This window comes from Aplidium turbinatum, chromosome 3, assembly GCF_918807975.1.
Source record: "Aplidium turbinatum chromosome 3, kaAplTurb1.1, whole genome shotgun sequence".
NCBI lineage: Eukaryota > Metazoa > Chordata > Ascidiacea > Aplousobranchia > Polyclinidae > Aplidium > Aplidium turbinatum.
Genome location: NC_137474.1, coordinates 37,046,685 through 37,071,045, shown reverse-complemented (window position 1 = coordinate 37,071,045; position 24,361 = coordinate 37,046,685). Strand labels below are relative to the sequence as shown.

Sequence of the window (24,361 nt, the reverse complement as noted above, 5' to 3'; positions counted from 1 at the left end):
TCAAACTCGAGGACGATTACATCTAAACCGACACATATATTCGATCTCGGCATCCAACACACGATCAATAATTTCTTGTGACCGGCCATTCATGGCAAAGATTCGGGAGGGATTGCCGGTGATTTCAAGCATTTGCTCATAACTTGCATAGTTTCCGTCATCGTCCTGGTGTCGCTCTACAAACACCTACAAAGTAAAACAGTTATCAAAACGTTGGTTTGTGTGTTGATGATTGTATTCATTGGATTTAGGCATTGGTGATATCGTCTGGCTTGAGTCCTATCTCTTGGCACTCGCAAGTTATAAATTGAGCAATAGGCTACTTTATAGCCTACTGTGACAACCACATTCAATAAAAAATCTAGTTTTGTGATGTGTTTTCAGTTTTCCCGCACTATGTTACATATTCAACTTAATTTATCCGAAGATCTGAAAATATGAGATGAACGCTAGCTGGCGTCTATGTTTTGCATTTGAAAAGGACACAAGGGCTTCCGGTTCAAGAAAGTTCCTCAGGTGGAGACAATTTTGTTCAATCAACCAATAGCAATTACAAAAACCAATCTACAATATAACAACCACCGTGTCCTTCTACCTAACCAAAAGCAATTGCTAAGTGGCCACAATCCAACAACCAATTCCTATCTACTCACCAAACTTTTTATTTCCAGACCAACGTTTGCACTTCGCATCTACTTCTAGCACGGTAAGTCAACCTCACACTTGTAAACGGTGAGCTAGCTTGCTTGGGTTACGCGTGATCCACAGCTTAACCGCTTTAGGGCGATCAGTTGTGACTAATTTTTTTCATTTGTGCAGCAATATTTCATTGCTTGTAATGAGAACAGTTTCAGGCAGGCAACTATAAGCTATATTACTTACGATAGCACCAGCATCTCTCCAGGCTTTGGCAGGAATAGCCACATCATCATCAAATGTTTTGTCTGTGATTACAAAGACAAAGTTCTGCACGCCTGGTCTCTTTCTGAAGTTATCGCCTCTTGCGTTTTTAAATGCCCATCTAAGTGCACGCCCCGCATTCGCCCGTTCTCTTGCTGAAATAATAAAACTATGATGAAATGATCAAACTGACTCAATATTCCAAGACAAAAGTTCGTCAGAAAACTTTTCACAGAATATTGCAGAAAAACGTACTGATGAACTTGAGTGGCGAATACTTTACATTAAATTTGATTTTATTAATCTAGCGAGTAGTGTGGTAGTACTGTAAGTTACATGTTACTTTCTGCTTTTTATTTCGTAGCTCAATCTGTCTACGCCTATTCTCAAACAGAGCAAACAAAGTCAGCTGTCACGATTGCAGTATTTATCAGAAAACTTTAAAAATAGCATTTAGTACTAGATCCTGATGGATAAACAGCGAAGGATCTATAACTATCAGTAATCAATCAATCTATCAGCTCTATCCAAACTGAATGCTTCAATCAGCCAAAATGTATGTTTGTATTTAGAAAGGGTCACGTCTGTACATGCCTCTGCAGCACGTTTATGATAATTATAGCGTTAAAAAGTTCAAATGACAATATGCAAATGAATTTCCTGCCATTGATTTTCTTCATTCAAAATAATCTCAATGCGATGTTTGTCATTTTTGAGTGCCAAAATTATACAACATTGAGTGGAATACGCGGAAGCAGCTGTGGACAAAGCTTTGCCATGACTTGGCTTTCTATCACCTGCTTTGAACTTAAAACAATTAACTTATGCGTAGACAGAAAAATCGCTCCATATAGGCTAATATTTGAAGTGTTATCTTGCAGTAATGGCAGCCCAAGTTTTGCCCATTGACCGTTATTCCGAAATTACTTTTTTAAAGCAATTTTTGATCATCTCAAACTCATCAAAGCATAATCATGTTTGTAAATCCAATCTACATACATACAGTAAGTAATAACCAGAAAAAATTACGGCTTTATCAATCAAGATTTTTCACTTGACACATGATGCTTTATAATCCTAAGACGTGGTTTTTATTTTCTCTTTTTTACATTTTAAAGGTTGATTTTATAAACTTGTAGCATAGTTTTTTTTTAAATGAAATAAGTCAGCAAACGTCATTGCAAGGTGAGTTAATTACGAATTGGTTTGGACTAATTTTATTTAACCTCAAATTTTGAATAGTTTTAAAAGGATGAAATTTGTACGAATACCTCTTCAAAATAACATTTCTGCTTAATTTTGAAAAACATCTGGCAACATTTTTTCTCAACGCAACCTCTTGGCAGTTAAGATGTCCCAGTTGGAAATCTTGTTCTTCTGAATATTTAGGTTACTAGGTTATTTTTGTTAACAAAGGTTGTAAAAACCTTCTGTTGATAGGCTATACCATAGACAGATAATAATCGATAACAGCTTTATAAGATTGAACGGCATAATTCAAAAAATAATACATAAAATAAAATACAGTAGCTACATAACTTCAAACGTTTTCGGCAAAACTTTATGCCCTCGTCAGGAAAATACCTTAATTCATCTAAACAAAAACAAATATTCGTGAAATGTTAATAATAAATGACTGAAAATAAATAAAACTGCACTGACCTGCGTATAAGCAACAACTGACGAACAAACACAAAAGGTGGTAACAATCTGTCATAAACTATGCGGGAGTGCCTCATGGAGTGCCTCATGAATTTTAGTTTCATGTTTTCATGAGGCACTCCAAATTAAGCAGCACAACCCTAGGCTCAACAAACAATTATTCGCTGGAGGGGCATCTTTTCTGTTGAATTTGTATTAGATTACGTTTGTTTTATGTTGCTTAGTGGTTTTTTCCCTTGATTGCCTTTATGTTGTTCCGCTCACTATCTTGCCTCATGACCACACTCCCGCATAGTTTATGACAGATTGTTACCACCTTTTGTGTTTGTTCGTCAGTTGTTGCTTGTACGCAGGTCAGTGCAGTTTTATTTATTTTTAGTCATTTATTATTAACATTTCACGAATATTTGTTTTTGTTTAGATGAATTAAGGTATTTTCCTGACGAGGGCATAAAGTTTTGCCGAAAACGTTTGAAGTTATGTAGCTACTGTATTTTATTTTATGTATTATTTTTTGAATTATGCAATTCAATCTTATAAAGCTGTTATCGATTATCTGTCTGTGGCATTCAAAAAGTATCTCTCTACCAAAGCTATACTATTCTGTTGATATTACACCAACAGATATTTTGGTGCACCCTAGGGTGCACCGTGCACACCAGTTGAAGGACACTGTTGTAGACCGTATAGCACGGCGGGTAAAATGTAAGTGTTAGAATTTTTTTATTTTAATTTGATTAAAAGTGTGTTGGAGGTTAAAGTCTTTTTATTCTTTGCAAATGCTGCCCAGTTTAAAAATCTTAATTCCCAGTAAGATCCCAATGACATCGCCAACCAATCAAAAGTTGCGTTGTCTGTGACGTCATTACTCAAACAAAATGATACGCTTTGAGCTGCAAACCGTCAGAGAAAAATGTCGGCAGCTTGGCGAAGAGGGTTTGGATTAGGGAAGGGGTTCTTCCGATGACGTGGGTTCGATTCCAACTCTTCCAATAACTGTTTTTTCGTCTGTAATTCCCACAAAATTTATAGCAACAATTAACTCTCTGACTGACTGCTAAAATAGTCATAATTGGACGGTAGTCGTCTAAACATGTTCTGATTGGTTGGCGATGTCATTATTGTAATTGAGATCTTACTGGGAATTGGCATGTTATTAGCTACTTTATCAAGATTGGGGAAGAGAGGTTGTTATTTCAAACCTGATTTTTTTTTATAAAGATTGTAAATAAATAAAACAAAATTTTTTTAAACTTTAATTTAAAATGCTACGAAAGAACTATCAAACAACCAGGGGCGCCGGAACGATTTTTGACTGGAGGGGCAAGATTACGAAAAAAGGGCACTTTTGTTTACTAAAAGGCCAATTTTTTTCAAGTTTTAAGATAAGATATAGCGATAATGCTAATCTATCAGCTCACTATGTATTGAGTAATGATAGCCTACAAGTGTCCGGTATACAAGGAAGGGCATCATGCTATGTTATAATGATGTAACCTACTGTCAAGCCTTAAAGCAGCCTGCGGCCATGGCCGCTAAGTAGTGCTTGACTGACCGCCGGTGCTACCTCCTCAATCGGCCAAGTTTGGCCGCCGGTCTCTTCTAGCCAACTATTTAATTTCGCAATAGAATGATCGTGAATTAACTGTCGAAAATATGTAGTATCAAAAAGTGACGCAAAATTAGGTCAGCGCGTCATAATCGCCACTGTTGTATTTGCGGGAATATTTGTTATTGATGGAATATATCCATCTGCGATCACCAGCGCTGTAAGTCTTGTTAGTAATTCCCGACGTTTATTTTAACAAAGTCTTAATCCGAAGTGCTAATTTACATCGGCTGGTAATATTGTCGTTTTTATGTCGATTCGATGTTGTCGGACATTGAATCGTTGTTAAAAAGGAGAACTAAGTTAATTGACATCCGAGGGGAAAACATTTTTTGGTCATATTTTGCAAAAAGTATGCTTCTTTTTAGTAATGTCCTTCACATCATTGAAATACTTATTTTATTACCTTGCCGTCATCGTCAACACATGTCGAACGTTGTTTTTCGTTGCTAAAAAGAATTCTAGGGGAGTGGTCAACTTCTTTAAAATCAGCCACATTGGAGACACTCTTGCGAGTGTCGTTAGATGGTACCGCAGTACTGGATTACAATTCCGATAAAGCAGTTATTGCGTGGCGCAACGATTCTATTGCAGGACGTCGCCCAGGCCCAGCCTTCAACAACGCTAAGTGATCATTTTAGCATTGTTGCAAGTTTAATTCTATTTAGGCCTACTTGTGCTATCGTTATTTGTATTTTGGCCTCCAAGCACGCAGATTTGGCCGCCGAGAAGGAGCTCCCGGTAAGCCACGATGGCTGCCGAAAAAAAAAGGAATTTTAAGGCCTGTACTGTGTTGCAAAATTTTGTGCCGTAAATATTATTTTGAGGCAAAAATGAAAGATTATAATTAGGCTAAAAGCGAATAGCAGAAATTGTTATATTGCGAAACGTGCAGTAGCTTACATGACTTTGAAAGGGCACCATTGCCCCCCCTGCCCCTCCATCTGCAGAAAAATTGAGGGCAGGGGGGGCATCCGCCCCCCCTGCCCCCCCGCTTCCGGCGCCCCTGCAAACAACGCCAAAAAATTTCATTTCCAAACCAAAAATAGCCTGCCAAACGCATTAAAAATCGCCAAATTTTTCTAATTTAGCATTGAAAACACCAATGTGGCAACTCTGGTCCCAAACACACCTGAATAATTTTCACTTAACGGTTTCAGAGGAACTTCGTTATAGCGAGTTGAGTGTGATGTGTAAACACTGGAGCTGAACTGCACTCTAGCAAATTGAAAGCCATTTTCCCGATCAACGAACAGCAGTTTTCTGCTTAGCAAAAAATCACAACATTTCAATAGAGTGAACGAATATAATGTTAGTAGCATATGCGTCCGAGCCAGGGAGGCAGTTGACCCCCTGGCTGTTGTCATAAACGCAGGGCTGTGGAGTCGGACCAGTTATAAGCCAAAGAGTTGGAGTCGTATATTTTTTTCCCGATTCTACAGCCCTGCCATGGTTGTTGGAATCGGGCCATAAAATAAATTGGCCTGATTGCAGCCATAAAATATAAAGATATCTTGCATCTATGTAGCCTAAACCTTCTATGAAAATTGATTGATTTAATGAGGGCATATTTCTCCTCGAACAGAGAAAGCTTCTTTTAGAGCTCAACTCTTGCAGTTTGGCATATTTGTAGAGGCTTTAAATCACTGACGCAGGCCGGTCACCGAGTTTCACAAAGTGAAGTTTCCTATTGCTGAAGTGTTGTAATCTGTGAATTATTTCATCCATTAGGTGCCGCTGAACGGAGAGCTGTCCTTAATGTGCGTGCCTGCGTGGTAGCCACTTTAACATAACAACTTTTGTAAGAGCTAGTAAAGCTTTGAAGCAATTAACCAATCAGAAACACAGGTAGAATAACATTTCAATCAATCAAAAGTTAGAGATAAAACAGAAAAAAAACGCAAAAATTTCTGATAGAAAGTAAATTAAGTGAATGTTCTGCCGTAGCCAGCGTGGCCTAGAGGGTTAGGGCTAGATAATACATTTTGATGACGTGAGTTCGATTCCCACCCCTACCATAACTCTTTTTTCTTCTGCAATTACCAAACAAAGTTCAAAGCACGGATCAACTTTCTGACTGAGTGCTAGAAGGGTCACAATTGGACGGTAGCCACTTAACCTTTAACATACCAAGCCGGGTCTTATAGAGACCCCAGAGGTGAACTTTTTTATTTCCCGCCTTACCTACAGCAACAATTTTTCTCCTTATCTTTGTATGTGTCATAAATTCAAGCAAGTTCAGTATAGTGCAACAAAAATTTAAAAAATATTTGAAACATATGCAAAAAACAACATAACATTACTTGGGGTCCTGATGGGACCTCTCTTGGTGTATTAGGTTACAAATGCTGAATGTTTTCTAGTTAACTTCATGCGCAAAATGTCGTTACATTTTGTTGCCAGAATTTGAGAGTATAATCCGTCATGCATTGCTCAAGCCATTTGCCATACTATTTTTACTGCTTCCATGGCGCGAAACAGATTTGCTCACATTCTTCAGTTTATTAGATTTGATGACAAATCAACGAGTGGTCAAAGAAAAGAAAATGATAAACTGGCAGCTTTTCGCGAGATTTGGGATGGATTTGTAGAAAACTGCAAAAAACTCTGAGCCATTTGAAGAAGTAACGATAGATGAACAATTAGTCTCTTTTCGAGGGAAATGTTTAATGAGACAGTATAGGCTACATGAAATCAAAACCAACAAGATATGGAATTAAAGTGTGGGCAGCTGCAGACGTGAAGACCACTTACCTGTATAACCTCCAAGTCTATACTGGAAAACTTTCTGGGAGTGCATCAGAGAAAAATCAAGGACGTCGGGTTGTGTGTGACATGATGAAGCCTCTGTTTGGAACTCGAAGAAGTGTTACCACAGATATTTTTTTTTACATCAGTGCCAACTGCCAAATTTTGCTCCAGAAAAATGTCACCATGACAGGAACACTAAGAAAAAGCCAGATATTCCTCCAGTTATAGAAGTTGCGAAGGGACGAGATGTTTTATCGCCAAACTTCATCTTTTCAGATAAACTGGCAGTTGTAAGCTATGTGCCTAAAAAAAGCAAGACGGTTCGTTTACTATCTTCTCAGTATCTTGATGACTCACTGTCTAATGAAGATCACAAGAAACCCAACATCATAGGCTACTTGACTATAACCGCACAAAAGGTGGAGTGGTCGAGTGGATAATGCAGACAAGTTAGTAAGTGAATATTCTTGTGCCAGACGAACGCCAGAATGGTTTTTTCGACTTTTTATGAACGTGCTTGACATTGGAGCCCTGAATTCCTATATCGTTTGGGTGTTAAAAACAGAGACTGGAACAGTAGAAAATCTAATCGAAAATATTATTTCTTGATGTACTTAGGCAAAGAATTGACGAAACCCAATGTTTTGCCCAGAGCATGTAATCCATCTGGTTTTCAGCTTCACATCGTTAGAGCTATTAAAGTTATGGGAGTTTTTGTAGCTCGAAACACTGAAGCTTCAAATATATCCTCAAGGCAGCTTGTGAGACGGAAGGGAAGAAGATGTTTTCAATGTCCTCGAAACCACGATAGAAAAGTAAACATTAATGCTCCAAATGCAAACGTTTCGTTTGCGAACAGCACCGAGTCACCAACACAACTGTGACATGTGCAAAAGAATGCGGACATGACAGTGAATGAACTGTGTGTTTATGAAAATGATCCTTTGTCCAAGTAATTTGTAGAAACACATAAATTATACCAGGGGTTCCCAACCTGGGGGCCATGGCCCCTAGCGGGCCATGAGCCTTTTTCAAGGGAGCCATGAAAAAACTTAAAAAATAATAATAATTTTTTTAATTTATCATCTCTAAGTTCACTCCAAAACTATATAACAAAAGAAATAAATTAAACTTTAATAAAAATACTAGTACATTTTGCGGTGCCTATTTAACTGACATGCTTACGTAGTTAAATCATCTCAATTTATCATTACAAGGAAGAGACAGCACAATCATAGACTTCAAGGACATTATTACAGGATTCATCAGAAAACTTGGCAATTGGCAAAGAAAAATAGAATTGGGCAATTTTGCAATGTTTTCCAAATTATCAGAAGTATTGGATGGCAGAGATGTGGATATGTCTGCTGACTTGAAACAATTAATTAGTGCCCACTAGGGAGATTTGATGAAAGAATTCAGCAAGTATTTCCCTGACACACCAGATCAAGCTGCTACACTAGTAAAAGGTCCTTTGCATTGTCCTGGTGCGCAAAGCGAACTCTTGAAGCTGCAAGAAGAGACGGCAACCCGATTGAGCTTTGAGAAAGATAGTTTGACCACATATTGGGCAAAACTAAGCAAATCGTACCCTAAGCTTAATGAAATTGTCATGCCATTGCTGTTGCCTTTCTCATCAACATATCGTTGTGAATGTAGGTTTTCAACAATGTTTTCTGAAGACAAAGCAGTGCAGTGTCTTAGATATTCAATATGACATGCGGCTTGCTCTTTCCACCACCAAACTAGCAATTAAGACATTGTCAGAGCAAAAACAAGCTCAACCATCACATTAACTGCATATGTAATAACTAATTAATGTACTATCATGTTTATTGTGTGTTGTATTTATATTATTTTATCATTCTAAGTACCGGTGACTGTAGGCTATAAACAAGTTTTTTAATTAAAATGACTTTCTTAATTTTTTCAAAAGGAAAAAAAATGGGGGGCCGTTGATTTTTCAAAAAGTTCAAAGGGGGCCACGGTGTAAAAAAGGTTTGAAACCCCCTGTATTATACTGTATGTAATGCTAAGACTAAAATTCTAGTTTTTATAATACTCGGGGTAAAAACAGGGGTTTGTTACAGTGCCTTAAAAATGACACCTGCTTTACTTACAATTTCAGCAATCTTCCTTTGCTACATTGGCTGTAAAAACTGTAATTGGAGTAATAATGAAGAAAGTAGACTACAAATTGGCTTGTGCTTTGGTGTGCCGGTAGGCCTATACTGTATACTTTAAGCAATAGAAACGATGGGGTCCTTAGAGGACCCCACCTTAGTAAATGACGTTGGTGAGCTAGGCTTGATATGTTAAAGGTTAAAGATGTTTTGATTGGTTGACGATGTCATTTGGTCTTTCTGAGAATTGACATGTTAAACTATCTACCAAGGGGCGTTGCTCAAGCGTGCACTCGAAGAGTCGAACCAGCGCCGCTTGATCTTACAATTTCTTTGTTCATAAAGCAACTCAATTATCGAGATAACAAAATCCCCAAGTGAGCAAGATGTAGTTGCTTTAAATCCTTGATTACCGATCTACATTTATTTTCACAACTGTAGGCTATCATGTCTATTTGGGCATCCACAAAGTATAAAATCTGGTTAGGATAACTCCTTCATACAATTAACTGTTAAAGTAAGTTAATAACTTATGCTGTAGCCCAGAGGTCACCAACCTTTTTTGCATGCGGGCCACTTTAGCACTAAGGAAAGCTATGGCGGGCGGCACTAATAAAATTTTAGGTAGGTTGACTCTAATGCTAGAAAAGAACGCATTTCGTACCCAGTGTCCAGCGTTACATGTTGTTAATATTAATCTTAGAATACCGCAGCAACAAAATTAGTCGAACAACGCTACTGCCTGGCCAAGCTCCTATAACAACACCTTTGACTTCTTTTACAATGCCTAATAAACGAGGCCACTTGTTTTGTGCACTTGTAGCGAGGCGTGCGGTTTCATGAGAATATTCATCGCCAAGCAAAAGTGGTGTCGTCACTGCGCTTCACAAAAGATATCTTGCAATTTACAGTTTCAGTAAACAAGGAAATGTTTGACACATCACAATACAGGCAACAATAGTGATCTGCAAACATATCAGCGAAAATAGGCTCCAATAACAGGGAGAAAGAAACCAGGCACCATGAAACAAACGCTTGTGGAAATCACCGAAAAAACGTTTCTATCGTGACTCATGAACAGTGTTCCTTTTAAAAAAGCAATGAATTGTTTTTTCATCCTTTTTGTGAGAGTCTTTAAAACCGTCTTTCTTTGATTATTGGACAACTTTCACTTACGGTGCTTATCAGCACGGTACACGACAACTGGGCGAGACAAACTTGGCGATACCCACTTGGGCGAGACCAGGTGGGCGATGAGTCAAGTGAGCGACGGACCAAGTGGGCGACGAGCCAAGTGGGCAACGGACCAAGTGGGCGACGGTAGCGAAAGTTTCGCTTGAAAATCACTGCAAAAATTGAAATGTCTTATGCATGTACCTACCAAACCAGCTACTTAGTAGTTAAGATCTCAGCACTGGCTGATCTAGTGACCCACCGCAAGCGTTTATTTACATTATAATATTCAGAGACTGGATTGTGTGCTGCAAAATAATGTGTCAACATGATGTCACAATGAAAATTAACATCAAACAGCAAGCGCTATTACTAGACTACAAAAAATAATGAAAATGTTGCTTCCAATACTTCGTCGAACTCAGCGTGAGAACTCTCATTGCCTCCCTTCCACAAATCAATCATTGTATTTTAAAGTAAAAATTAAAAGTCATATTTTGTGATTTAAAACAGAAAATATGACTTTATAACGACTGACAAGCTTCGATGACTTCAACCACTCTTTGGCCATTCGTTTGTCTCTTTTCTGAGGGGTTTCTCTTAAGCTTCACGATAAACCGTGACGCCGCAAATTGCAAAATAATGTGTCAAGATGATGTCACAATGAAAATTAACATCAAACAGCAAGCGCTATTACTAGACTACAAAAAATAATGAAAATGTTGCTTCCAATGCTTCGTGAAACTCAGCGTGAGAACTCTCATTGCCTCCCTTTCACAAATCAATCATTGTATTTTAAAGTAAAAATTAAAAGTCATAATTTACGATCTAAACCAGAAAATGTGACTTTATAACGACTGACAAGCTTCGATGACTTCAACCACTGTTTGGCCATTCGTTTGTTTATTTTCTGAGGGGTTTCTCTTAAGCTTCACGATAAACCGTAACGCCGCAAAGCGATTAGATAAATTATATATGTCACCACCGTTCCGAACGGCTAAACTTTCGCTACCGTCGCCCACTTGGTCCGTCGCCCACTTGGCTCGTCGCCTACTTGACTCGTCGCCCACTTGGTCCGTCGCCCACTCGACGCATCGCCCACCTGGTCTCGCCCAAGTGGGTATCGCCCAGTTTGTTTCGCCCAGTTGTCGTGTACCGTATTACATCCGACATCTAGGGAATTCAATTCAGTCGATAAGTCATAAATTGTAATTGATAAGTAATAAATTGGCAAAATATTATATATAAATTTAAAGACTTTTTCTGGTATTTTCGTATTACAACCAGAAAAAGTCTTTAAATTTATATATAATATTTTGCCAATTTATTACTTATCAATTACAATTTATGACTTATCGACTGAATTGAATTCCCTAGATGTCGGATGTAATACTGGTTCATCTCACTTGAATCACCTAATGTTTGCAGATGACTTGTGTGTATTTAGTCCAAGTGCTAAAGGTGCCCAAAAACTCATTGATGTCTGTGAATCCTATGCTTCTAGACATGATATTATTTTCAACTGTAACAAAACTGTTGGATTGATCCATCAATGTCGCAAATTTAAAGTTTTGACTTCTCCATGCATGCGGCTGTACAATACACAAATTAAATTTGTTAGCCAAGTGAAATATTTAGGTATACTGATTGATGATACCATCAGTGATGACGCGGATATTAAAAGGCAAGTGCGATCTCTTTGTGTCGCTGCCAATCAGCTTAGGTCCAAGTTTGGAAATTGCTCTACCGAAGTTAAAAATGTAATGTACCAATCATATTGTATGCCAATGTATGGTTCTCAGCTATGGTGTAACTATAAAACTTCTACTTTAAATCGCATACGAGTTGCTTAAGACGATTCGAACAGAATTATTCACAATTTGTCGAGATGCGACAGTGCTAGAGTGTATCAGGTACAGAATGACATGTTAACATTTGATGCTCTATTAAGAAAAAATTGCTATGCATTTGTAGAACGCTGCAAAAGATCAATTAATCCACTTTTGCCCAATGTTATGTCTTCTGATTACTATTTTAATTCTACATTTTATATTCACTACAACAGTATATTTTGTACGTTGTTTGATGTAGCCTGCTTGGTGTTGTGTTGGTCTGATATTTTGTGTGATGACTGTTAAAATTTGAATTCTATGGACTTTGAGTCTGATTGCAAATAAATAATAATTATAAATTGAGTTGGCACAACGACCTATTTTGCCAACAAAAACTAGCATAAAGGGAACACTGCTCATGAAACACAATAACGGTGGCACGCACACTAGTGTTTACATGAAATTTACAAACTTAAAATAAGCACCCCTATGCTCACAGACAATTTTGAAATTCGAAAACAGACGTTTTAATCAACCACTGGGACAGTGTGGTTGGACATCGCATTGGAATAACTTTAAGCGACCCCTACCTAGAACTACAATCTGATTGGTCCGTCGATGGAATCGTATGCAAAGCGAAAATATGCTTCCCGGAAAGTATTTTTTGCCTTCATGCTCTTTAACTCCTCAAGAAAAGTATTTTTGGTTGTACTTGTACGCTGATACCTTCCACGGGCCGCACATACCAGCGTGGCGGGCCGCATGTGGCCCGCGGGCCGCCAGTTGGTGACCCTTATGCTGTAGCGTATTATGCCGTTTTGGCGGATACTAAATGAACCTAGTTAGATGAAGTAGGCTAGCCTATTTATTTAGGCTACAGTAGAAATTTTCAAAAAGTTGAATATGTCTTTAAGCTAAAAGAATACTTTTTGTCACCTCATGTTTAGCTGACACATCGTTTACTTGTTTAAAAAGATTGGAAATCTACATTCACTACTTTATAAAATACGATAACAAAAATGTTTGCCATAGGCTACTTTTGCTACTGTATAATGAATATTGACAGAATTTTTTTTAAAACAAATTAATATCTGCTCTACAACTAACATTGTAGGAAAGCAACATAAAAATATTTCTTTAAAAATACTCAAGAAAATTCTGCTAAAGTGACCGTAATTATTCTTTTGTATCTGAAAGTAGGCTTTCAACAAATGTGTAAGCACTAGCCAACACAAAGAACAGTCAACGTAAAGTAGGCTACAGTCTATTGGCCAGGGCACAGTAGGCTAACCAGTTTCTCAGTGGATTCGTTTGGAGTCATTTAAAATACTGTATTTGTGTTCTTAAGCTAAGTCAATAACTGTTTCAATGTAGACTATATGTATTCAATTTTAATAAATGCGCAATTTTGGAAATTTTTTGTTTTGCTTCTCTCCAGTTTGTTTGGTCTCGTACGACTAGGGTTAGTAGCAAAGTTAGTCTAGTTTAGAGAACACGAATTAAAGTTTCATTTTCTATGTTTAACGTACCCAGATGCAGATATTGCAACTCTTTCAAAAAAAGCCTGGGAAGTATTAGTTTTCAAATACAAAAGGATAAGAACATCGAACACACCATTTGGGGGACATGGACCTGTGGGCAAGAGGACAAATATACTTTTGAACGTCAATAATTCTAAACAATAGTACGAAGCATTTTACTGCATCTTTTTTTTAAATGTTGAGCTTAATTAACTATAGCTTTTCTTCTACCACAATGTAATTTACTTTGGGTTTTTTTCTACTGTAGCATAACAGGTTGATAAGCCTACAGTGTAGCCTAGGTGGCAGGTCAAAGTTGTGCAGTAATTTAAGCACATGTTTCTGGTGCCATTCCGCAGAAAGTTGAATGCAATTGTAACAGAAAATTTGGAAACTCGGCTTTCTTTATGATAATCGTAAAATGAAATAATCATTTATGTTTCAACTTGGCTATAAATGCAGTCTAACAAAACATCGGACCTTGCATGGCAGGAGGTGTTACTTACGTGCACAACAAGGTTCTGGTCTATTCCATCTTCCAGGATACAAGCACGTCAATACGTTGTTGTTCGGTGGGTATACACTGTACCCAGGTTCCACGCATCTGTAACTGCATTGTGAACCAATGTTTCTGCCATCTGAGCAAGTGATTTCTCCGAAATTTAGGTTTGTAAGTGGAGGGCATCCGTTTTCTGGCCTAGGGCCACCTGAACCGGTTTTTAATCAAAATCTGAAGGTTTTTGCAACAACAAAATATATGATTTTGTATTTTGTTTCACATATCTGCAGCCAAGCTAAACTACCGGTCCAATTTTGATGAAACAACCGATCCACAGCTGTTGCAAATCGAATAGACAAAAACGCAGTTCAATGCTGTAAAAGCCATACATAATCATAATGGAGAAAACGAAAAGACGATTTTGGCAACCTAAAGTAATAATGTTTTCCTGGCAAGAGCCTTCCTCAGCATTGCATTGATCAGCATTGCAGCAGCAGACGCAGTGAGAGACGACGTTTGCATCATCGTTGCATCGCAATCTCCGATTTATGTAGAAATTGTTCTGAAAATACAGCCTTTATTAAGACTGAAAAATGCTATCATGTTTTTACGTTGCTTTTCCCAAACATTATACAAATAACGTCTTTCTTTTGTCATTGCAAATGGCTGATACTTTCACGCATTTTTTTCAGTAATAATTTTCATTTACAATTATTTAAAAAAGTGCAAAATTTACAAACAGGAAAAATTCTTATAGGCTGAACAATGAACATGTATATTGCTTAATTACCAAAGTTCAACTATTTAGACTTTCAATAAAGACCGACCTAAATTCCTTCACAATTCACTGTAATCTGTTTAAGACCACGAGGTTATAGACCAGTGCTTCCCAACCTTTTTCAGCTCGCGACCCACTTTTAATGCAAGTTTTATTGTGCGACCCACAATGAGATATGACACCTTTATCATGGCATCTTTACTACTGGCCAGGGATGCCAGCGACAAATTTCTAATAAACCTAGATCGTGTGTTTAAAAAAACCCAGATAAGGTAAAAAAAATCTAGGTCCAGAAAAGATGTACCGTAAAAAAGCGGTAAAAAGTACCTGCATGTGCTTTTAACACCACTTTATATCATTACACAGAAGCCTCAGAAAGCTGCAAATAGTAACACGTATATGTAACAAGGCTATACAAATACACATGCTTATGTTGGTAGTTATTATGGCATATAACTATATACAAAAACAAATGGGGTTCCTGTTCCAACAGGAACATTGTTCATCCACCAAGGTGCATACTGCACATCTGACATGTTCCTACGATTTTCAGCATTGCTTGGATTTATTTTTCCTAACTTTCTGTGCATGATGTAATCTTATCTGATGAAGAGACTCAACATATATCTATATTCTTTAGAAACCATAAAATACAACTTGTGCAGACGAAAATGCTCACAATGGCATTCCAGGTCGACATTATTTACCTTCTCAAGAACAAATTGCAAAAAAAACGATCATATGCTTTGTTCCACGATTAACAAGTGCATTGTAGCGCCCTGCGTTTTCACTTTAGGTCTTTTCAATCTTCCTTAACGCTTGTTACCGCCTTGATATCATCGTTCTGTTGCATATATGTAATGTTACTCTGTAAGTCAACCAATTCATGTAGTTTGGCAAGTATGCTTTGGGCTTCCTGAAGTATGATTAGGAATTTGCTTGCCTCTTAAGAAATCGTTTGCCAATCAGCTAAAAGCATTCTTACAACCTGTAGCTTCAATCACATATGCGTAGTTTTCGTCTTTTCAACGTTATAGCTTACAGATGTTTCATTCCTCAGCGACCATGTATATCGCGTTTTGGCCAACCAATCGACAGACCGAGAATTTTAGTTTTGGGTGTAAAGGATATGGTACTTGTGATCGAGAACTTTACTAGACCTTTACTGTAATAGATTTTACTTTACTATTCAACTATATTATTCGAGACGATTCAAGAAGGTTCGCTATTATTTTCTGGTTGCAACCAAGCTGGCTATTTGATTTCTGCAAGCTGAAGTTCTATTCTTTGAAAGTTCGGTGTTCTTAGTTCGCTATGTTTAAATTTCTGTTCTCCTGAAAATAGTGGATCAATTAATAAACGACGGAGCCTTGGAGAATTCAATCTCGTAGTCAAGCATTAGCTGTCAAGCCAGTTAGTAAATAGACAGTGTGAAGACCACCGTGTCCTGGTCATTCCTTGCCAGTCCCAATCTCGTTCTGCCCAGGAATGTCGCCGTCAGCACGGACGGCAGCATATGAGCGCGCGCACTAACCGACGCGTCCGCTACATGCATCATAAATCCGTTTTGTACCATCAACGTTGTCAGTCTTACATTGAGACTGAAAATTAGGGTGGCTCGTTTTTGAACTTTTTTTTTTAATTCTCTCAGGGTAGTGGGGAAATGGTGCCAATGAGTGAGAAAACGCTCATGACAAAATTTAAGATTCGTAAAAAATTGTCTTCAGACTCCTCATGGGGCCCAAAAATCGAAAAATAGGGTCAAAAACGCATTTTTTTTCAAAAATATTTTTAGGTTGGGTACATACAATATTGTTTAGATATATCTAATTAACCTAAGAAAAAAAATTGGAGTCATTTAAACTATTGATGATGAACTGTTTTATTTTGGTCAACGACGCACGAGTACAAAATAATTGACACGGCGAGAAGAACACAATAAACATAGCCAGGTCAGAGACTTTAAAGAACCGGCCTGCCACGCCCCGTGGAGGCGGGGAGCGGCGTGATTATGGGGTGGCGATGCACCCGGAAGGGAAGTCCACCAGCTTAGGTCGCGGGGGCCAGGCTGGGGAGTCTAGGTACCTGTGGAAGGAAAGTGTGGATCGAGATTTTTGTGCGACTCGTCCGCAAAAGTTAGAATGGCGGAACGGGCCAGGGAGACGGGATTTGCTTTCTGCAAACGCAAAAAGGTCAGCTCACGACGGGCCGGGCGACAGAAGTTTTATAAAGCCAGGCAGCGCCCACGTCTCCATCACGTGACCGTAACACAGGTACGTTTGACTCCTATACCCGGTCTGCCCGTAGGCAGAGCGGATAAACTTTGGGGTCTCCCACGAGGAAGAGAAGCTTAGCTACAAGGACGATTTGAATACTCGTGGGAGACGAAAATTATTTAAAATCTGGAGCAAAGGCTCAATTAATTGGTGTAAAAAAAAAGATGGTAAGTGGGAATATATTGTATGCTTTACCTACCGAAAAAGTGTTGACGTTGAACCAACGAGCACGGATGTGCACTGGCCAGACGTTGAGGCAGGTTCGCCCAGATGGGTCGGGGGGACTAGCGATCGAAGCGTAGATATGACTAGGCTACGTTACCAGGAAAAATATATAATAGTGGGATGAAACTTTGGAGGTTGCATCGAGTTGATCGGGAAATCATGATTATCGATGAGTTAAAAGCAACGCGAGGTTGATCCGAGCGGGAAAGAGCAGCATATCGGGAGAAGGTAGTGTGTGATAATCTAAAATATTGAAATATGAAAATACAGATCCAGTGTTGTTAATGATATTACGTCATTGATGATGATATGAGTCCATTCACGATATGCAATATATACTTAATTCATATATTGCTATTTTATTTTATTGATGATGATTGTATTCTTCATTGAGCTGCAGCATGCTGATGAAACGACAATTGTTTACAGGTAAATTGATAATGAAACAATGGATTTAACATACTATGACGTCACACAATTACTGGCGGGTTTTGAGGTTTGCTGTCTTGCGCGCTCGGATGCTTACTGCAGAGCTTCTGCTGTTGGGGAATTGAGCTTCTGATCGCTGGAATCGTCTTTTCTATGACGTAGCCCCTCCACGAGTGAGCCCGGCGTTCCAAGCTTTCCAGACACGGAGGGAACCTTCGATTGAGAGGGAGGCCACTTTTCTAGCCACCTCTGCTACCCCACGAGCAGGAACACCCAAGGCCGCCAAAGCCCGAGAGCTCAACGGAGCATAGCTCCCGAGGGAGCCTACGACGAACGGAAGTGACAGGACGTCCCTGCAAGGGCGCTTCCTGTCTTCCAATATGTTTACACATAACTCGCCGTACTTGTCGTGTTTCCTGTCGGCGGCTTTTCGAAGGGAATCCGCGCCGTAATCGAACGGGCAAGTGACGTCACATACAACCGTGACACCGTCAGGGCGTTGCAGGACAATGTCAGGGCGCAGATCAGCACCGCCCGCTTCCACGTGTTGTGGAACCGTACTATCTATGGTAAGCAAGGGTTGCCATTCGGCAGGTACATGCTTCACGATCTCCCACAATACCGAATTGTGTCGTTCCGTGACAACAGGCATCACGGTAGGGCAGTGATTCAATATATGAGGGAGAGTCTCTTCCGCTTTCCCACACGCGCGACATATGGCAGGTTTATATGGGTGGCCATGGCTTGGTTTTGATTTCAAGGGAAGTAGGTTTAGGCGGGCTTTATAAGCAAATGCACGGTTCGCGTGATCCAGGAGCTCCGGTCGCCGAGTCCAAGAATTCGAAAATCCGGACAGACAGTGGGCACTGACCGTCTTGCCTTGGTCAGGTTTGGATTCCCACTGTCTCCTCCACCACAAGTCATTGTGTTGGTGGAGGGTCGGAACCACTTTTTTTCTTAGGGGAGGGGTGATTTTGGAGCTCCCCGCGGTCAACTCGAGACCGCCATCCGGGCGTGCGGACCAACGTACATTTAGACGACGGGTAGCCGCCGGGACGCGGCCCCACAAGCTTTCGCCTGTTGGGCACGGTCGAGAACGGGCACCTTCAGGTGGGGGGTCCTTATTCAAGTAACTGGCTAGCTGGCACGGGGTAGGATCTGGAGTGCCGAACCTCAGACTGGCACAACGCCTAAGCTGCCCGAAAGCGATGGCAGAGACACGGTCGTCAGGAGACGTCAGCATCTTGAAGGCCTGGGCTATCAAAAGCGTGTCGCTTTCGCGACACAGATTCAACACACCAAAGCCCCCCAATGCAGGCTTACAGTAAAAGAAAGCGCTGCACGCCCACCTGGGAAGACGCCACGCCACCTTCAAACACTGCAATACCAGTCGATCGAGCTTCAGAAGCTCATACTGTCTGAAGCGCCGCACTCGCAGATGGTATGACGCGGACGGAAGAATAGCTTCTGAAATTTTTTATTTTGCTGAAAATTTCGCATTTTTGTTTGTGGTTACATTACTACAAACTTCGTCAGTGACGTTAATTCAAGTAAAAGACGTCACTTTTTCCTACTAAATTAACTCAATTTCATTAAAAAATGACCCAACAGCTCAGGGCAGGTCTATAAAGAGAAATACAATGACGTTTTATAGCTGGCAAAATGTCTAACGCAATTACTATGTATCATGTAACCATCCACAAAAATGCGAAATTTTCAGCAAATTGGAAATTTTCAGAAGCTGTGAGGAAGCTGAAGGAATAGTTCAAATGACTCCAATTTTTTTTCTTATGCTAATTAGATCTATCTAAACAATATTGTATCTACCCAAACTAAAAATATTTTTGAAAAAAAATGCGTTTTTGACCCCATTTTTCGACTTTTGGGCCCCATGAGGAGGCTGAAGACAATTTTTTACGAATCTCAAATTTTGTCATGAGCGTTTTCTCACTCATTGGCACCATTTCCTCACTACCCCGAGAGAATTAAAAAAAAAAGTTCAAAAACGAGCCACCCTACTGAAAATACAAAACCAGCGCTTCCCACTGCTCTAATATGCTGCTGATGACCTGTTCTCGAGAAAGCCATCATGTTTATGCTAGTTTGGGAATTTTATGTTGAGCTGCAGGAGCAACTTTTTAAATCAAGAAAAATCTACAAACCAAAAAACCTAGATTTACCCAAATTTGAAAAAAAACAACTTAAAACCCAAATGTGGTCAAAAACACCTAGATCTAGGTGGAAAAACCAAGCGCTGGCATCCTTGCTACTGGCGTATGTACTGAAATACTTAATGCGACACAACACATCTAATTGTTACATATTTGTTACATTGTTGCATAATTGTTACGTAATCATAATGCAATAATTTCCCGACCTAGTAGAAAATAGGGTGCACAATTCATAAAAATGGAAAGTCAACAAATGAAGTGAAGATAAGAGTAGCGATGGTGAAGGCGCAGTACTGTTCAAGACCAAATTGTGGCTTGTGAGATCCATAGTAATGTCGGTATTTTTTAGAAAATTGTAACAATCAATAACATTTAGAAATGCTTAGCGACCAAGCTGAAATAGCTTCGCGACCCACCAATGGGTCGCGACTAGAGTTGCAAATGCAAAAAAAACAAACCGTTTTCAAAAAAACACGCGTTTTTTTGTTTTTTTTTTGTTTTTTTTCATATTTTTCTGGAAAAGTTGCAAATTTTTTACAATTTGCAGCTTAGTTTCATTATAGTGCTCTTGAAAAACATTAAACTAGTAAAAATGGTTTTATTGGTGTGCTGAAGTTTCTAAGCGTTTGTGCTTGGCAGAAGCATATGTTTTTTGCATAGTCGCATAGTCCTACGTCGTTTCACTTGCATGACATAATGTAGATGAGTTAATTTCTTTTTTCTTTTATGGAAGTGCCGTTTATGGAATTTAGCCTACGATGTTAGTATACTGGTACTGGATATTCTTGTACACACTCAATGGGTTGACGAAATTTTGGTAAAAACAAGATGGCAGTATTCAGAGCACACATTACTGTACCTTGTTTGTGGTAATTTACTAATGCAAGCTATTGCCAATAGCTTGTTTAAACATGTTTTTAACTGATACCTTAGCAACGAATGTCAGTGACGATCGGTGAGGGAAAGCAAGGAAAGCAGTGCTTACCTTAGCAAAAACTATGCAAAATATAATGACTGAATTCTAGGTTTAACTTCTTATTATTTTTATCACGTCTATTTTAACTTGAAAATTACTGTTTTCGTGGCTAGAATTACTCGTAACGCTTGTGAGTAGTCTAAGACCTCACCAAACCGCATGTCTTGCCTATAAATGCCAATTAACGTAAACGCTTCTGTCAGAAACAACCACTGAGGCTCCAGGTAAGCAACTATCAAAATTGCTTACCCAAGTTCAAAAAACGCCTTCGTTTTAACCAATCCTTACTCGTATTGCAAAACGTCACCAGCTGCTTAGCCAATCAGATAGGTTAGACTTGCTTAAGGTTAGTCTTGCTTTCCCAGTGACGTCAATGCATACATTTGCTAGAGCGACTAGACTAACTCGTCAGAATGATCTCTCGTCACGGTACACGCACAGCATCATAATTGCTGTTTTTTGATGTCTCCTCGCCATGTACTTTAGCCTACTAGCTTTCCTAGTCATGCCTTTGCCCTTTTTACAGCGTTGATATAACGTTACTTCGCCAATGAACGTTCAGGTGCGGATGCAATATTTAGTTCGTTAACCCTTTGACCGCCAGCACTCATATTTGAGTGCAAGTCTAAAAACCACAATATCTTGCGAACGGTGGCATCGTTGATGCTCGTTGACCTTTCAAATCAAAGATGAAGCAATGGAGAAGTAAAATATATATTAAAAAAATATAGTTTGTATTTAGACTTTTTGAGATTTTTACTGCCAAACTTGGACAGAAATTTTTGCTTGGATTTTCCGCGCTCGCTTCAGACGAGAGAGCGTTACCGTCGCGCTAGAAACTGTTTTTTCAGTGTTGCCGATAATATTTCAAACATTTTATTAAATTTCAACACCAAAAGAGCTCAAAATTTAGCTTTTATTTGGGGTTGAAGTGAGAAAAGTATGAAAAAAAATGCAGATAACTTTGCGAGGTCAAAAATTAATTAATATAACTGTATAAAATAATCTTTTTACATTTTTGAAAAGAGAAAGAATTGCTCTTCGACATTCATGTGAAGGTTATTGAGGGAAGATTCATACATGAGAAATTTAGGGCCAACAAACTCGTGATCACTCATGCGTGACGGTAGGGTAAATTTTTGGTGGCGGTCAAAGGGTTAAGCTTCTATAAGCAGGAGGCAAACTTATCCAGCTTTTTGTACAAATTGCTTGCGGTTGTAATGTTTAGGCCTAAGTGTTAATTTTTGTAGTGTAGGCCTAACTGAATATCTGAGAATGAACATTCATGACGAATTAAACATTTAGACAACTATTATTCCATGTCTAACACAGGATTTTGGTCCTGCAACGTTAAAATTAAGATTGTTCATGACTTCTAAACATTAAATGGATGTATGATCACCACATAGGCGAAGCACAATTTGACAGATTTTTATTTTTGATTTGTTTTGGAAATGCTCTCAGAGCGCACCAAATTGGAAGTGTTTTTCAAAAATTTCTGGGGGAGGCCCCCCAGACCCCCCGCTGGAAGTGTTGCCTTCGGCAACACGCCTTCGGGCTTCGCCCGACGGTTACGCCCTTCGTGCCTACTACCTTGCTGCAGCATATTTCCAAGTTGCTTTCCCAACGGTTTAAGCCACCGAACGTCACTGGCAACGATGTATATGCTTAATAAATGTTGAAACAGAAGTATTCCTTTCGTGTGTTGTAAGGGCATAGAGTCTGAGAGGTTTTTGCACACCTTTTCGTCAATATCCATGCACCACCAACCCTATGTATAATAATTCGTTTTAATTCCTCCAAATTTCTTGGATTTGATCTAGAGACTTTCTATTTTATCAAAGACCACAAATTCTCGATTGGATTCAGGTCAGAAGAATTTCCTGACCATTTTAGCACATTTACATCTTTGGTCTGAAACCACTTCATAGCCGCTTTAGCTTTATGACATGGTGCAAAGTCTTGTTGGAATGTTGTACATCCATGAATGTTCATAAAAGTCAGAAGATGAGCATCTAGGACATCGATGTGGCGTATGGCGTTCATCGTTTGACCTTTAGGTAAGAAATAGAGGCACCCTCGGCCTTGACTGGAAAACCACCTCCAAACCATGACAGATGGAGGGTGCTTGACAGTTTCTTGGATGTACCGAGGGTTCACTGGTGAAGAGCCAAGAGGTCTTCGGACGTAGGGTCTATAGGAGGCAAACTGCAAAAAGGTTGACTCATCCAAAAATCCGTGTCTCTAGGAATTAAAACGAATCATTATAGAGGGTTGGTGCATGGGCATTGACGAAAATGTGTGCAAAAACCTCCCAGAGTCTATGCCCCACTCTATTCAAAATGTCATCAAAAACAAAGGTTATCACACTAAATATTAGTAGCCTACATATGATACAATTTGGTGTGTATTGAAGGTGTTCGATATATGATAAAGTGTGTTAAAGTATTAATTAGGGATGGTAATCTGCTTTTTAAGTTTCTTTCCAAAAGTTTCTAAACTTTTTGCCAGCACTGTAAGTGCATTTGTCAGAAAAGGTTTGGGTTAATGTTCCTTTCAAATGTCTACCACCCATGTTGACTATATTGCTAGTGACTACCAGCCCTGAATGAAGAAATTTTCCCTTTAAACTGGAGTTTTTCAGCACTGCTCTGTGTTCAGATAGTGAATAAATGCTTCATGTATGATGATTAATGAATGATACATTACATTAGTAATCATGTACACTATACAGGTTCTTACAAACCACGAAAGTATGAAATACTGGCAATAGGTCAAATCAGTATTATTTGAGAAATTTGAATGCCCACATTGTGAAGCATAGAAACAGGACACTGACCACCTGGTCCTAACATGCCCATTAACCAAAATTCCAGGTGGCTTCGAAACTGTACACGAGTGTGGTACCGGTACTGCATTTAACAACTGGCTGGACCAAATTACAGACCATACTTGAGATGTGCCAACCATAGGACACTGTTACTACTATTTGAGACGATGAGAAATCTTTATGGCTCGTGTGTTAAAACTTGAGATCTACAAAATTGCAATGAAAAACTATTCCAGACATATAGTCTGATTTGAAGTTAGTTATACGAGTTATGAAACTGTTTGTTTGTTGAAAGAGACGCTATTGCAATGAGTTTACCCTAATTGCTGCATATTGTGACTTTTAATATCAAAATAGGTAAAAAAAACAAAAAAATGAATAAGAAACAAAAAAACGATAAAAAAACAAAAAAAACGAGCTCGTTTTTTTTAAAACAAAAAAACGTTTTTTACATCTCTAGTCGCGACCCACCGGTTGGGAAGCACTGTTATAGACTATAGACTTAGAGTACTAGAATACGGTAGGGGAAGGGCTGGTCAGTTGATACACTTTTCTTATTTGTTCGCTTTGCGCAAAAAGTAAACACATTAAAAGCTTAAAGTTTTTA

General features: G+C 39.0%; 1 protein-coding gene across 1 annotated transcript; it reads right to left on the bottom strand.

The window, feature by feature from the left end:
- Positions 1–3,714, bottom strand: LOC145766769 (cuticlin-6-like). The gene is made up of 3 exons (XM_082578476.1): positions 3,702–3,714; positions 883–1,055; positions 1–186 (listed from the first exon to the last, which is right to left on the bottom strand). The coding sequence occupies exons 1-3, from the start codon at positions 3,712–3,714 to the stop codon at positions 1–3; spliced, it is 372 nt and encodes a 123-aa protein (XP_082434602.1).
- Between the last annotated feature and the right edge of the window lie 20,647 nt (positions 3,715–24,361).

Excerpts from the sequence above, each read along its gene's own strand:
- LOC145766769 (XM_082578476.1), bottom strand. Across the intron at positions 187-882 it reads GGAGAGATGCTGGTGCTATC|GTGTTTGTAGAGCGACACCA; the intron begins GTAAGTAATATA and ends TTTACTTTGTAG.